The 16,251-nt window shown below is 42.4% G+C and overlaps 1 protein-coding gene across 1 annotated transcript; it reads right to left on the bottom strand.

The window, feature by feature from the left end:
- Positions 1 to 12,641: 12,641 nt before the first annotated feature.
- LRRC30 (leucine rich repeat containing 30) lies at positions 12,642 to 14,667 on the bottom strand. Its single transcript, XM_066246673.1, has one exon. It carries the CDS (start codon positions 14,465 to 14,467, stop codon positions 13,562 to 13,564), a length of 906 nt encoding a protein of 301 aa, XP_066102770.1. The 5' UTR covers positions 14,468 to 14,667; the 3' UTR covers positions 12,642 to 13,561.
- Positions 14,668 to 16,251: the final 1,584 nt, after the last annotated feature.

Raw genomic sequence — 16,251 nt, 5'->3', positions numbered from 1 at the left:
TCACTGCAGCATTGTTCACTGTGGCCAAGACATGGAAACAACCAAAAAGCCTTTCAACAGAAGATTGAATAAAGAAGATGTGATATGGATACACTATGGAATACTACTCTGCCATAGAAATGATGACATAGGATCATTTACGACAACATGATGGACCTTGATAACACTATACTGAGTGAAATAAGTAAATCAGAAAAAACTAAGAACTGTATGATTCCATACATAAGTGGGACACAAAATTGAGACTCATAGACATAAATAAGAATGCAGTGGTTACCAGGGGGAGGGAAAAGGAGGAGAGAGGGGGGGTGGGGGAGGGGAGGGGCATAAAGAAAACCAAATAAAAGGTGACGGAGGGCAATTTGACTTTGAGTGATGGGTATACAACATAATCAAATGTCAAAATGATCTGAAGATGTTTTCTCTGAATCTATGTACTCTAATTGATCAATGTCACCTTGGTAAAATTAATTGTCTAAATATAATTAAAAAAAAAAGTTAACCTAAGTAAGTGATGAATGCTTTCACATGTTGATTCTTTACTTCTTAAATACAATATATTTTAACAAACATATAAAACATAACTTTGTCTTATACTAAAAGGTACTTATTAGAGATTCACATGTATCCATTGATTGATTAAACAAATTTCAACAATTGTACAATTTCCAAATTAATGATTTATAACTAGAAACAAATCCATTCTGTATAATGTATTAAGTACTGAATGTGAACCAGAAAAAATGATTACAGTATATGCAGGTTAAAGCAGCAGTAAAATAAGGCAACTATGCTGCTAATTGTCATAGATATTATACAAGTTCAGGTGAATGGCTATATATGTAATTACATATGCATTAATTTTTGTATATATATAATTGTATATATATATAATTATATGCACATGCATATAATTTAAGTTATAAATAGTATGAAGGAAAAGTGAAAGGTCAAAGTTTTTCTGAGAAAGTATATTTGAACTAAACCCTAAAGGATGAGTAGGATTTAATCATGCAAGATCATTCCTGGGAGCGGGAGCAGCGTGTTTGAAAGTCATCCGGTAGGACAGTTCTCAGAAAATCTTCAGGAGCTAAAGAAGGCTGGTGTGGGTGCACGTCTGTGCGAAGACAGGGTGGTGGGCAATGGGGCTGAGGAAAGAGAGCTCGAGTGTGCATGGCTTTGTTGGATACGTTAAGGATTCTGGGTTTTATTGCACGTACTTCAGCAGGCATCTAACACGATCCAATATGCATTTTTAAAATCCTTCTATGTGTCTGTGTGGAGAATGAATAGAAAGGGGCTGAGAGGGGGGGGGGGGTCAGGGAGGTCAGAAAGAGACATCATAGCGGCTCAGACAGGCTGATAGAAGGGGTGGAAAGAAGAAATTTGGAAGTAGAATCTGAGGATTGGGTGACAGATTACATGAAAGGGTTAAGAGAGGGAGATGTGTGGACGGGGGTGCCACTTTGAGATGGAAAACGTAGAGCAAGGATAATAATATTTAAGATAAAATTATCAAGCAGTCAATGGACTGGACTGTTTTCACATGAGTGAGCCCCTGTTACTGAAAGTGTTTGAGCATAAATTTAAAAATATATATATATGGGGAAATTTAGATAAGATAAATTTTAAGGTCTTCGTTTTAATTAAAGTTTGCAAGCATTGCATGAATGTTAGTCTGATAACATTAAGAAGAAAAATAAACAAATGTTTTTTCCATCCCTTGACTTACAGAATTGGGTACAGCCTTTTATTACCGTCAATATCAAATTAATTGCCACTTCTCGGTATTACACAATATTGTTACATAATATAAAAATTTGAGTTTTGAAAAGATGTAAAATAATATGGTAATATTGTCATAAAGCCTTATTTTTGCACAAAATTCAAAATAATGTCAATCTCCTAAGTTAAAAAAAAATAAAAAATTGTGATTTCAAAGCTGATAAATCCTGTGATTTTTGAATTGTGTTTATATTACTTTCCTATGAATGTATTTCATTTTAGCTGGTAAACAGATACTGACCACTCTTTTTTTGAATTAATGATGAAGTATGATAGTTTTGAATTAAGAAAGGTACAGAGGAAAATATTCTCACGTAGAGTGAGGCTTCCTGCCTGACCTGTGGTGGCGGCACAGTGGGTAGGGCATCAACCTGGAATGCCGAGGTCCACAGTTCAAAACCCTGGGCTTGCCTGGTCAAAGCACACATGAGAAGCAATGACTATGAGTTGATGCTTCTCATTCCACACTCCTTTTCTCTTTCTCTCTCTCTTTCTCTCTTCAACATCAATAAATTAAAAAATATTTTTAAAAAAGAGTGAGGCTTCCTATGTAGCAGGATTATAGGACTTTAACTTAGAAATGATGCTAGCCATTTCCCATAGATGTAGCTATATACAATGCTGTTCACTCAGGAGAATTAGTGACTCATCTTTGCCTCCAAATATTTCATATATATTCTCAAAAGTATTATTTTAACAGGCTCTTACTTTCCTTCCTCTTTGTCTTTCATTTCCCCAAAGTATAGATTTAAAGTAAGTTGTTAGCAAGTTTGTAGAGTTTTTAAACTGCAGTGATACGTGGGTAGAATGGCAAATATCAAATCAAAAATTATTTCTTATATTTCTATTCCCCAAGGAGGAGGAGCTGCAGGATGGAGAAAGGCCTGTCATCATCAAAACACATGTGGAGAAAATAATTTCCCAGCAAGAAGATAAAACTCCATGAGCTGTCCCTGCGGTGTAAGGTAGGAGTATAAAATCTTTTCAAACACTCTTGTATTAGCAGGATATAAATGACAGTCAGATTATTTGACCGATATATGGAAGAAATAAATGCACATACATGCCGGTGAACATTTTCTTTGTTTTGCAAAACTCTTCAGTACTGTGTTTTACTCTTTCAAATATACTGTGCAGGAGGAAAAAAAACCCCCCAAAACAATGGATCACACTCTGCATTGACCCCAGAAAGGGGGACCCTCTCTTTGTGACTTGTGTAAAGATACATTATCATCTCTGCCCCACACGTAAGAGTAAGACTAGGAAGCACCATAATTCCTCCTTGTGCATGACTTTATGGTATTTCCACGCCCGAGGAGAGAATATGAGATGAAGCTAAGATAAAGGATAATATTAGTTAGAGTTTTGAAAGAAAGCTGTTTGCTTCTGCTTAAATAGGAGAGACATTAGTAATGCGCCCAAGAACAGCAGCAGAAGGCGTGCACACTGCAACAGAGCGAGACAGAGAAGCAGCTGGTTTCCTCGGCTTTTGGACTCATGATGTCATAGAGGGACACAGGTGTCTATAGTGCGCAGGTTGGAGAAACTGCAGGGCCAACTGTTAAGTTATATGTTAAATTTTTCATTCTATAATGCTGTTATTAGAATGATAGGTTTGAGGAAAATTTTTCTTTCCACAGTTTGAAGAAGAAATCTAATGGGAATGTTGATTTTGTTACCCCACATTCTCATTTCAAATGTGTGCTTGCAAACATAATGATGTTCTTTAGGATCCAAACAAATTAAAGTGTATAGAAAAGAATAAGGAGAAGGGAGATGAATTGGAACTTTTGTATTACAGTGTATCTTGAGTGATAGCCGACATATATCTCTGCTTGATGACTGATTAATATCACCTGTCAATTATTCTCCATATATTTATCATTATCTAACATATGTATGTATCTTTGTATGTATTCATTCATTCATTCATTCTTTCATTCATTCATTCATCTTTTGGCTTAAAGGGTTCACCTATGAATAAATGAATAAAGTTTCTGACATTAACTCTGGGGTCTTGAGTATGTTTTGTTATGTTTTGAGTAACTGAGATTGATAAATAAACAACCTCCTGATAGAATAGTATTATACCACTTGGGAAGAAATTGGGATGTGTCTAATATCTTGTCAAAGAGTTGTTTGAAGAGCAAGAATGTCCAAAAGAAACATGGGTGCTCCCTCTGGTTGCTGAACAATGAGTTACAGGGCTAGGGCTTTACCTTTTTTCTCAGAGGAGAAGATGGCACACTAAGTTGTCTGCTAGGGGACTGCTGACAGCCATCCATGTGGCAAATCCATGAATCCCAAGGTTTTTTGGTGCTCTGAAGCTGGCTTTCTTAGACAACTCCTAAGATCAAAGTGAGACAGGCAGGCACCAAAAAGGGCTAATTATTGTGCTCAAGATTTCCATATAAAAAACACAGCAAACCATCAGAGAGGTGAATTATTTCCCGGAAAGACATACTCACCACCCATGATCAGCATGGAGTGGAGTCTGAAGGTCCAGAGCAGGGATTCCCAAACTTTTTACACAGGGGCCAGTTCACTGTCCCTCAGACCGTTGGAGGGCCGGACTATAAAAAAACTGAACAAATCCCTTTGCACACTGCACATATCTTATTTTAAAGTAAGAAAACAAAATAGGAACAAATACAATATTTAAAATAAAGAACAAGTAAATTTAAATCAACAAACTGACCAGTATTTCAATGGGAACTATGGGCCTGTTTTTGGCTAATGAGATGGTTAATGTGCTCCTCTCACTGACCACCAATGAAAGAGGTGCCCCTTCCGGAAGTGCGGCGGGGGCCAGATAAATGGCCGCAGGGGGCCGCATGCGGCCCGCGAGCCATAGTTTGGGGACCCCTGGTCCAGAGCTTCTCTTGCTTTTTAAATACTCTTTAACCCATGCTTTGTGGGGAGTCTCCAAGACCATGCTCATGTTCAACGATCTGCTAGACAAACTCAAAGGATTCAGAAAACCTGCTACCCTCATATTTATGGGTTATTACAATAAAAATATACAAATTAATATCAGCAAAGATAAAGGGAGCACATGGAAGAATCCAGGAGAGCCCAGGAACATATTTTTCATGTTCTCTCTTAATAGAGTTGTTTGTGCTTAATTCTCCCTGCAATGGTATGTGACATTCAGGATATATTGCCAAACGAGGAGGTTCACCTGAGCCTATAGGGCAGAGTTTTTATTGGGAGTTCGTCACATAGCCATGGAGCTCCCAGGTGCTAACCTTAGCTCTTTAGTCATCAGCCTCTCCAGAGGTCAAACTGAAACTATGTTGCCAGGGCCCTCTCCATAAATCACACTGTGAGCATAGACTACCTGGTGTGACCCAGGTATCCAAAGACATTTATCATGCAAGATGTTTCAAGGGATTGGAAGTCATTTTTCAGGAGTTGGTCAAAGACCCATTCTTTCTTTGAAATATACAGAGTTTGAGCACCCCAGACCTGCTGAGTGAACCCTTTACTGCATACATGTCATGTGTTTTTTTTCAAACTTATCCCTCGTCACTGCACAATAGAAGATGACTATGAGAAAACCAACCTCACATGGCATAAATAATTAACCCATTCATGCTAATCTGTCAGAAACAGAGGTGCTTTCCTTCTTAAGCTGTAGAAGGAGGCCGACTAAAGTGATATTTGTGGTAGTAAATTAATAAAAGCCTGGGAATTTTATTTACAAACTGAGTAAACTCACTTTTCTATAACCAGCATACTATATAATCAGATGAACAATTAGATTTTTCTATAACAAACCTATTATATACATTATTGAGAGATTAAACAGATTTCTAGATGATTTATGATAGAAGTTTAATCATCAGAATAAGAAAGTATAAAAGATCAAACATAAAGAACATTTTCTCTTTCTTGGTTAGGTTCCTTATTTATTCAATACCTGTAATTTCCAGAATGAAAATATTCCTTAACTGTCTCTTATATATCTTGGCTGAAGAAGATAATACCAAAACTGTACTTTGAGTTCTCAAAGTATTTATGCAACAAAATTATTCAAGAATTCTTATCAAACACAATTGTAACTTACCAACTTTTTTTTTCTTTTCTTTCTGAAGCAGGAAACGGGGAGGCAGTCAGACAGACTCCCGCATGCGCCCCACCGGCATCCACCTGGCACACCCACCAGGGGGCGATGCTCTGCCCATCCGGGGCGTCGCTCTGTTGCATCCAGAGCCACCCTAGCGCCTGGGGCAGAGGCCAAGGGGCCAACCCCAGCACCTGGGCCATCTTTTTGCTCCAATGGAGCCTCGGCTGCGGGAAGGGAAGAGAGAGACAGAGAGGAAGGGGGGGGGGGTGGAGAAGCAGATTACCGCTTCTCCTGTGTGCCCTGGCCGGGAATCAAACCCAGAACTTCTGCATACCAGGCCGACACTCTACCACTAAGCCAACCGGCCAGGGCTAACTTAACAAACTTTTAAGGAAGGCTAATCAAAAACAAATTTAAGTCATAAATTTCCATTTTCCATAATGTAGATGTCATCAATTTGTGGCTTTGACCAAAACAGTTGAGTCAGAGAGAGCAGCAATATTACTAAGAACCAAAGAAACTAAAGAAAGAGTTATTTTGCAGCTTTATGTGAATTCACTTGAATAAATTAGTTATGAAAATTTATATTAAAATTCAAGTTTGACTTACACATGTATGTGAAAGAGGATGCCCTATAGAAGAGATGTGAACTTTATTACAAGAGCTCACCTCTCTCTTGGAAACGCATTATGTTTTTTATTTTTTTTTAAAACAGGAAAGAGTTCAGTTTGAAGGGTCCAAATGACACTATTGAATTAAATCCAATGAGTTTCTTTTTTTTTTTAAATAGAAAACAGATCATTAGAAATTCCTTCTCTTCCATATACATAGGAGAAATTTTAAATCAATCAACAAAGCCAATCAGAAATATTTCCTCTGAGCCTCCAGGCCAATAAAAAGTTAGGAATGGAATTCAGATGATTTGGAGGTCTACAAACCTCTAGATTCATCCTTAAAATAAATGCTTAATTCTTTGTATATTTTTTAAAAGTCCACTAAAATTCAATTATATTTTTCTTGTACTGCAAAAGAATATTAAGACACTCATACTGAACTTGACCCATCTCCTCAAATTTTTTTTTAAGTGAGAGAGACAGGGACAGAGAGAGAGACAGATAGGGACAGATAGGCAGGAAGGGAGAGAGATGAGAAACATCAATTCTTCATTGCAGCTCCTTAGTTGTTCATTGATTGCTTTCTCATATGTGCCTTGACTGGGGGACTATAGCAGAGTGATTAACCCCTTGCTCAAACCAGCGACCTTGGGCTCAAGTCAGCGACTGTGGGCTTCAAGCCAGTGACCTTTGGGCTCAAGCCAGTGACCATGGGGTCATATCTATGATCCCATAGTCAAACCAGTGGCCCTGTGTTCAAGCTGGTGCGCCTGTGCTCAAGCGGGTGACCTTTGAATTTCGAACCTGGGTCCTCTGTGTCCCAGTTAGATCTACTGTGCCACCGCCTGATCAGGCTTTTTTTTTTTCTTTAGTAATCACAATAATTATAAGCTCAGGTATCTATTTACTGAGGGGAAGACAAAGCAAATAAAAAATACACAGTCTGAATTTCAAATTTGAAAGAAGCTTAAAAAGTCACTTTAAAGTGAGTTTAATTTATAGAAAACTGAGACCCAGAGAGGCTAAGTCATTTGTGTAAACTGGTTCACTTTTTCATTCATTCATTTATTAATTCATTGAATATATTATTATTGAATGTCTTCCCTATGGTAGGTGAGGAGATAAAATAAGCAGAGTTCAAAGTCTAGGACAGAGCTCGTCAGGAAAATAGCAGCACCAGGTAGCAGCTGAGCCTAGAATACAGTGCTTTACCGTTTTCAGTGGGCACTCATGCTGCTAGCCCAGCTTTGCTCCAGTCTGCTTTTTGATAGGAAACACCTGGATTGCTGCTTCGACCTGAGAACGCCCACCCCTGACCTAGACCTCCTGAGTCTGAAAAGATAGCAAAGGGACCTAGAATTTAAAAATTTTAACAAGTGCTCAGATGAATCTAATCACTAGCAGAGCTGCGCTCGCTGGCCGAGTTCAGTGTCTCCCACTTTCCACTGCCCTCTTTCAGTTGGTAAGCTCCTGACCCAGCTGGCTTAAAAGTCTCCTATTTTTTTTGGTAGGAATCTAAATCAGCATTTTTCAGTTCAGAATCATCAGCAGAATTACCTACTGAGCTTTAAAAACAAACTAGAAAGCTCTGGCCTCACTCAGGTCACCCCTGTCAGAGCCCCTTAAACTGAGGCGCAGGGCTTTCCCTGTTTGAAGCTCTATGGGGGATGCTGGAACAGTAGCTTTGAGGACCGTGGTCAACCCGGCTCCTTTCAGAACCCCCAGGAAACACCTTCCTGCACGCCGAGGTAGGGGAGACTAGGAAGTACCTCTGTACTTGTCTCTTCATGCTAATAGCCCATGACACATAGTATCGCCATGATCATAATTTGCATTTTTTTTTCCTATCATTTGCCTGCCCAACATCCTAGATTCAGGTAGGGGGAAAATTCCATAAAGGCGTTAGAAAGCCAACTACTCTGGGACCGTGAGGTTTACAAATTTTTCATCCAGACAAAGCGAAACGAAGGAAACACTGGGTCAATAATTTTCATGTTCGATTGTGTGTTCTCTATCCATTTTGGTCACATCGCACCTCTGTCTCACCTGCCATATCACCCACATGCCTTTGTAACCATTCATGCAACTGCTGAAGCAGTTGTCCCCACAGGATTGCATTGTGTTTAGCTGAGCCTCAGCTTCTTTGTTCATGGACTTGGGACCCCATGGAGGATGGGAAGCTTTTCCCAAGCTAAGTCCCCAACCCCTGCACAGTCCTAGAATGCACACATGCTCAGTAAGAGCTATGCGATCGTCACGGCCAGCTCTCATTCCGGAGCTTTTCTCACCCCCCACGGGGCCTCTTATCTCACACTTACATGTGGTGATGAGCATGACATTCGGAGAAAGAAGAAAATAGACTTTCCCGAGTGGCATGTCCTGGCACACTGACTTCGAGAGAACTCAAATACTGAAGACCAAAGAATACTGTGATTAGGTGATGTTCCATTGGCAGCTCTAACTCATACCATCAAAGCCAACAGTCTCCTATTTTCCTGAATGTATGTTTCTCTCAAGGGTATCAGGAAATACTTGGACACTTTTCAAATGGGCTCCAGTTCATCTCTATTTTATGTCCTGTGGTGAAATGAGGAATAAGTCTGGAGCAGTAGAAAATAAACTCTCTCCTTGCAAGTAGATTCCTATGACACTACTAAAAAAATCCGCCTGGCAAGCTTCATGCTAATAGCTTTCAGTTATGCTTGCCTAATGATACCCAAACTCTTGCAGTTTTGTTATGAGCTCTCTTTGCTTCCCTTTTATTACTATGGTGTCCTTTTTTTTTCTTTCTTTTTTTAATTAGTAATGTTTTGGACTTGATGGGTAACTTGACAGGTAACTTAAAAGGAACATTTGTAAGAAGTTCTTTTCTCAACAAGGTCAAGATTGTTCCTATTATTGTCTATAATAGCTTTGCTGTTTATATTTAATTTTGCTTTCTTAAAACATATGATGGGATGATACTTTGGTGCTTTTGGATGAGTGACAACTGGTGCTGGTACCTAGGATTTCATCATCAAAGGTACTGGCACTTGGTTGCACGTTTAATCTAGGCTTGGTGTTTTGTTTTTCTCAAGCGTAACTTACACAGAACTACAAACTATTCTTCAGTGGATTAAGAAGACAGAGCATACATGGCTACTTAAGTAGATATTGAAATAATTGAATATTTAGTATCTTTATATTGGCTAAATCTAACAGCTCAAATTTTTTTTGTTGTTGTTTGTTTGTTTTGTATTCTCTTTTTAGACCATTTTCTGACCTCATCTTCTGTTTCTCACCATTTGTAACAGAATTGTGGTAATTCCATTCAGACTCCCCCAGTCTCTGTATGGAACTGAAGTGAAGTGAGTTGACCCAGGCCATGTTGGTACCTCTGTGTGTCTTTCAGTGACCAAGCCCACAGTTCCTTAATCTTCCTTTGTCTTTAATGCATAGCTATTGAATGCATATTCAGTATGTGCTTTGAGGCCCATGAATTTTAAAATGCAATCATCTATTACTAAAATAAAAGGATTTAGTTTAATGTATCCCTGCAAATAATGACAGCATTCCCTTTTTATCTCTTTGTAGCGCAAGCATGACATCATTGAGAATACAGGTGCAGAGTCCGGAAGCCACACTATCTATGGTTATTATAGAAAGGCAGTCCATTAACTAAAGCCTGAGAATGAAGTACATTTCTTCTATTAGCCATTTATTAAATGAACAAGCTAAGTAATGAGTACATTTTTCTTTCTAATATGCAGCAGTTTTATGCATTTAGCAGTATTATTCCTGGAACAGATGTGTCTTTTCAAAGTCATCTTTCTTTCCTATGAACATAGGATTTCTTCTTAATTGTATGCTTGTAAGCTGCAAACTGCTTCAAAAGGTGTTTCTGAACACGCCACTGAGATTGCTCCATACCGAGAGCCAAGTGACATGAAAACCACGATATCATCAAGACTGTGAGCAGCCAGCTACCACATCAAGCACCCAATTAGCTCGTATTCTTTGGCTGAATATACTCTGCAGCCAATGTAGTCCTCCCCAGGGCTTCGATTTCAGAAGCCCTGGAAATACCTGGGAGTTATTTGAATGTGGCAATATTAGAGCTACAAAAAGATAAGCAGGAGCATGTCACAGTCAGTCGGCAAACTGTAGAGTTTGACGGCAAAACACTGAACAAAGGCCATCATCAAGCTCCCCCCACGTTACTGTTTGGAATAACCGAGTATGTTAGCCAGTATTTTACTTGGCACTTCCCTTTATCAATAAAAAAGGAGCATTCACAAAGAATCAATACCTAAAGCACACTGGGCAACTACTATTACTTTTATGATTTTCTCCATGCTAAATGCTAACAAAGAGAGCCTTGCTACTGTACTTTTGAAAGGCACCAATGGAAGCCTGCAACCAAACTAATACCACTTTTTTTTTGTTGTTATAACAAGTGTAATCAGCTCTTGGGTCACCTTCAAAATACGGTTAGGTCTTTTCCCTGGAGTACAGTTACTGTGGGATCAAGTGACTAAAAGAAGTGAGGAGAGGAAATAAAATGATTGCTCAGCTGGAAAGGTGTGGTGCTGCTGGCCCGGCTGCCTCTGCTCCCGGCAAGGTCATGGAAATAATGCAGCGGGAATCTGAGGGGCTCTCCGGCAGCAGACATGAGCAGGCGTGATCCTGGCACCGCCGGCGTTTGCTGACAGCTGTGTGTGTGCTCCGGCTAGGCGGCGAGCGCTTGGTAAGTGATCTGCTGCTCTGCCCTGCAGTGGAAGGCTCGCCCTGCAATTTCCCACTGAGTCATGAGGTCAAGGAAAAATTCCACTGATGTCTTTAAATAGTCTTGGCTCCAGCAAGTTTACGTGGGTGAGGAGAGTGGAGTGTGCCTGTGTACGCCTGGCAGGGAGAGGTGGGTCTCCGGTGGCTGCTGGAGAGGCAATTTAAGAGGGGACTTCAGCTGGCGCCCAGTGACACTGGTAAGATCTGTTTGCTGGTTTGACAGAGTGCCTGCACAAATGTGCTCATAGGACTGTAGCATCTGATGATAGCAGCAGGAACTGCCTTTTGTCTTTTATGCATGGGAAATTGACTTTGAAGCCTGGAAAATCACCTGTCCTATTAATAAATTCCATGGACCCTCTTTGAACAGTGCTTAGAAGAAGATGGCAGCTCCATACAAAAACTGTCTGTGCTCAGAACCCGCTGCCCTGGAAAGGGAGGGGGAGGAGTTAGGGTGTAATGGCTGCCGTGAATGAGGGCCTGACTGATTTCTCCCAGTCCTATTCTTTCTTGGTTACTGTTTTTTGTTTATTGAGATCTTGGGGCTCTGTCTAGTCTACACTGTCCAGTGTATCACCCTTACTCCAGCTCATCTCTTACACCTTGATCTTTTTTTTTTTTTTTAAATAGAATCTTTTTTTTTTTTTAATTTTTTATTTATTCATTTTAGAAAGGAGAGGGAGAGAGAGAGAGAGAGGAGAGACAGAGAGAGGGAGGAGCTGGAAACATCAACTCCCATATGTGCCTTGACCAGGCAAGCCCAGGGTTTCAAACCGGCGACCTCAGCATTTCCAGGTCGACGCTTTATCCACTGCGCCACCACAGGTCAGGCCTACACCTTGATCTTGAGAGGGAGCATGACTCACTGCACACTGTAGGAACCCATGTGGGTTTCTGTCTTCTTCACCACATGGCGAGCTCCTTGGTGAGATGAGCGGGGCTTCACTCCTCTCTGGTTCCCAGCCCAGTAGAATAAAGAGAAGGTGCTAACAAATATAAGTTTAACTGAATTGAGCCAAGTGTATGAAGAAGTTAGGCAAGTCTTGGTAGCAAAACCAAATATGTCCTAACATTGTTAGTTATATTCTGCAGAGGAAGGTGCGCAGGCTTCTGAACAATTGCTCTCCATCGGTCTGCAGGCCCCGGATTTTCTTCACTGCCACCTTTCTGTTCCAATTCTGTAATCCTCGACAAACAGAAATGTCTTAGGGACGCTTGGCTCCTGTGGCAGAAGTAAGAGCCAATGACCACTGTGGCAGGAACTCTGAAATTGCTCATCCTGATGTCACATGTAACTAACAGCTGTGTACTTTCATAAATAAAAACATAACAAGTTTAATATCTTTCACCTTTAGTGCAAAGAGCTTTTAATATCACTAAAGTCATTTTTAAAATGTCCTTATGTGAAAGTCAAGTGGCTTAGGAAGGGTAATTACTGTTTTTATGTGGTTTGTCTGTGCCTAACCTCTTTCCTGCCTATTGGTCATTTTTTTGTTTTTCTTAATTATTATCATCTCATCTCTGAGAGAGCGAACCCAGTAAGGAGGAGAAGAGAAGTTAGGAAAGGATGACAAGCATTGGCTGGCATTTTTAGGAAAGCTTAGGAATGTGACTAAGGATTGGGGAAAGATTGAAGCCACACGTTAAGATCGGTTGGTATTTATTATCTGAAAGCCCTGTGCTGTCCCAGTCACTCACCACTGTACACAAACATGAGCAGCTCGATTGTTACTCTGCAGTTATTTTAGAGACAAGCTTCCTATGATTGCTGCCCCCCCCCAGAACTCGAGGGCAGAGCTCTGCCTAGTTTGCTTATCGCCATGGGAGCAGGCTCCAGGTGGTTCTTTGGTCCCCGGTAATGCTTGGTCAAGGCTAATGCAGGAGTGTGTCCTGCTATTGCTACCTGGCTACAGGTTGCCAATTCATGGGTTGAAACCAGATGTTGCCAGTGCCTCACACCATACTTGGCACATATTTAGTGAATATTTAACTTTTGAATTCCATGAAATCAGACCTGCTGACCATTATTATTTCAAGGGTCAAATCCCACTGCTCCTGAGGAAAATAAGAGCGATTATTTTTCTTTAGAGAGAACCCAAGTCCTGCTTTCAATTTATGTTTAGAATGAGATGAGCATGATATTGTGGTGGTTATTAGGAACACACAGAGTTAAAAGCAAACTTCTGCCTAGAATGGTATTCAACTACTATTTAGCAAATATTAATACAAGGCTTGACCCACAGGGACAGAAAGAGGGGAAAGCTTAGAGAAGTACCCAGTTGACAGAGCCTTGGTGAGCTGGCGACGGTTCCTGCCTCGGGTGGCCACATCAGTTGTGTTTTTTGTCCTTCAGATAGCTGACGAGCATCTCCAGGCCGCCGTCCACCAGCTCGGGCAGGGGCCTGCATAAAGGATTATGGGAAATGTGCAGCCCTTTGTCCATGGGATTCCAAGCAATTCTCACCAGTCTATACAGCAGGTAGAGTTCGTCAGGGAGAGTCTGGATGTCATTGTTGTTCAAGTTCAGCAGCTCCAGGCTGGAGAGGAGGCAGAGCGACCGGGGGAAGGAGTGGATGTTGTTGTTCTCGGCGATAAAGATCTGAAGGCTGCCCAGGCACTGGATGCTCTCGGCGATGTTTTCCAGGCGGTTGGAGCCCACGTGCAGAAAATCCAGCTCCTTCAGCGCGAACACGCAGATGGGGATGTGCACGAAACAGTTGTTGCTGAGGTTGAGTTTCCTCAGCCGGGAGAGGTCGGCGAAGCTGGGGGGCAGCTGGGAGAGGCGGTTGTGCGACAGGCTCAGGACCTCCAGGCGACTGCAGGCGCTCAGCTCGGCCGGCAGCTCGGCCAGGCTGTTCATGTTGATGAACAGCACCTTCAGGCCCTGGAGGAGGCTGATTTCTTGAGGCAGGCTCTTCAGGCAGTTTCCGCACAAGTTCAGGACCACCAGCCTGGTCAGCCTCCCCACCTCTGGAGGCAGAACCCTGAGCTGATTGTGAGACAGATTGAGCTTCTGGATCTCAGACAAACCCCACAGAAAGTCGGGGATGTCCGTCATTCCCTTGGTGACCAGGCTGAAGCTGATGTGGCACATGCCCCGCTTCAGCAGAGACCGGGGGTCCTTTCCCGAGAGCAGGGCATCATCCCAGGGCGAGAACTTCTGCCGCCCCCGCAGGAGCGCCAACCTCCTGGGGCCCGTGTTCTTGGAACAGGCACTAGACTGCCTGGCCCCCATTTATTTCCCTTTCCACCCTCTCTCCCCTGTCGCCCGAAGGTGGGGACGTATCCTACCCCAGCTGCTAAAAGCCTGTCTCTCCGGGCAGGGAGCGCCGGCAGAGGCGAGGACAGGAAGGCGGCCAGGCAGTCCAGGGCAGAGGAAGCTCACGGAGGGTCTGGGTCAGATGTCCAAAGATGCTCCGCCGTGGCCGAGGGACAGTTTAGATGGTGTCTCTCTGAGCAGCCGGGCTGTAATGATATACTTGTCTCTAAACCGCTTGAAGCCCTCTGTTTGCTCCAAGGCAGCTGTCGCTGTCATTCTGCCTGGGTTTATCAGGCTGGTGTGCGCAAACAGGTCACAGGGAGGCTTTATCTAACATTTGCCTCTCAGCTTTTCTTGGGTACCACAGCTGAGCGGGGCGATCAACAAGCCCAGCTCCAAAAAGAAGCAGAGTGGAAAGATAAAGCAGCACGCGAACGTCAGTCTATAGGGCCGGCTGCCGCAGCTCACCCAGACTGCGGGGTGAACTGGAGACCAAATCTTAGTGACCGGCTTTTGGTTTTCAAAGCTAAAGATAGTCAGATACTATGATACGCACTCATTTTTTTCAAACTTTGGTATATTGTGTAATTATGAAACATTAACAGAAAAAAAAAGCCTGAACACCTGGAATCCTTCAGGCCAAAGTTTTTCCACCATGCTTGTCAGAGGTGATTCAGTGAAGAGAGAATGCCCGGGGTTGGGGCTTCCACTCCCATTTCATCCCGAGAAGCTGTGGGGTCCTCTGTTTTATAGGGGTCTCTGAGTTCAGTAGGGTGCGTGGTAAATGTTAGAACAGCCTCGTAAGTGGCCGCCTTAGTAAGGTAAGCACACAGGTTGCCCACGGTTCTGAGAAAATAATAAAGACACTTCTCTGGGTCTCTCTTCTCTCCCTCTCTGCCTGCCTCCCCCACCCTTTGCATTAAAAAAAAAAAGTTAACTTATACCCTAAGTAGTAAATAGAGTTAATAGCTGGTGTTATAGGCTGAATTGTGTCTCCCCTAGATTTCAAATGTTGAAGTCCTAATTCCCAGTACTTCAGGATGTGACCGTTTGGAGATGGGGCCCCGTGAGAGCACAGGGAGAAACCTGCCACCCACAAGCCGAGGAGAGAAGACTCAGAAGCAACCAATCTCCCCAACACCTTGACCTTGGACTTGTACCTTCCAGACTGATGAGAAAACAGGATTCTGTTCTTTAAGCCACCCAGTCTGTGGCGCTTTGTTCCAGCAGCCGTGATACAGTTGGGGAGGAGACCGACACAGCACAGGTCAGAAGTTCTCAAAATAGGCAGTGAATAAGAGGAGGAGTATTATCAAGGTTGATGACTCAGGTGATGAGAAAAGGGCTTGCAGCCTCTAGCGAGGGCTCGGCTGACTGGGGAGCATGTGTGCACAGCCTCCTGCACAGCAGTTGTGTGCCCTGGAGAATGATGCTAGTCCTATGACCTTGGTCACAGAGCTCTAATCACCAAGCCGGAAGCCCGAGCTGTCCCTAACTGAACAAGGCCTGGGGAATCTGGAGCCCGTACACCGAGCACCAGTGTCTGGGCGGGTGCAGCAGGAGGAGGTGTGAAGCAATGTGAGGCCATTTCTCACTCCTCTTGGATTTGAAAGAGATCTGACCCCTCTTGACTGAGTAAGCCCCTGGGAAACTTGGACAACCGTGGAGGCTTTGGACTCTTCTTTAATAGAATACTTGAGTGTTCTATTAATTAGAGGGGAAAGTAATGTAGCTAAATTTATACCCTAAGTTTTTGGAGC

Source organism: Saccopteryx bilineata, chromosome 11 (assembly GCF_036850765.1).
Source record: "Saccopteryx bilineata isolate mSacBil1 chromosome 11, mSacBil1_pri_phased_curated, whole genome shotgun sequence".
NCBI lineage: Eukaryota > Metazoa > Chordata > Mammalia > Chiroptera > Emballonuridae > Saccopteryx > Saccopteryx bilineata.
The sequence above is the reverse complement of the archived record's forward strand: the minus strand, read 5'-3'. Positions and strand labels throughout refer to the sequence as shown.

Excerpts from the sequence above, each read along its gene's own strand:
- LRRC30 (XM_066246673.1), bottom strand. The coding sequence starts at position 14,467 with ATGGGGGCCAGGCAGTCTAGTGCCTGTTCCAAGAACACGGGCCCCAGG.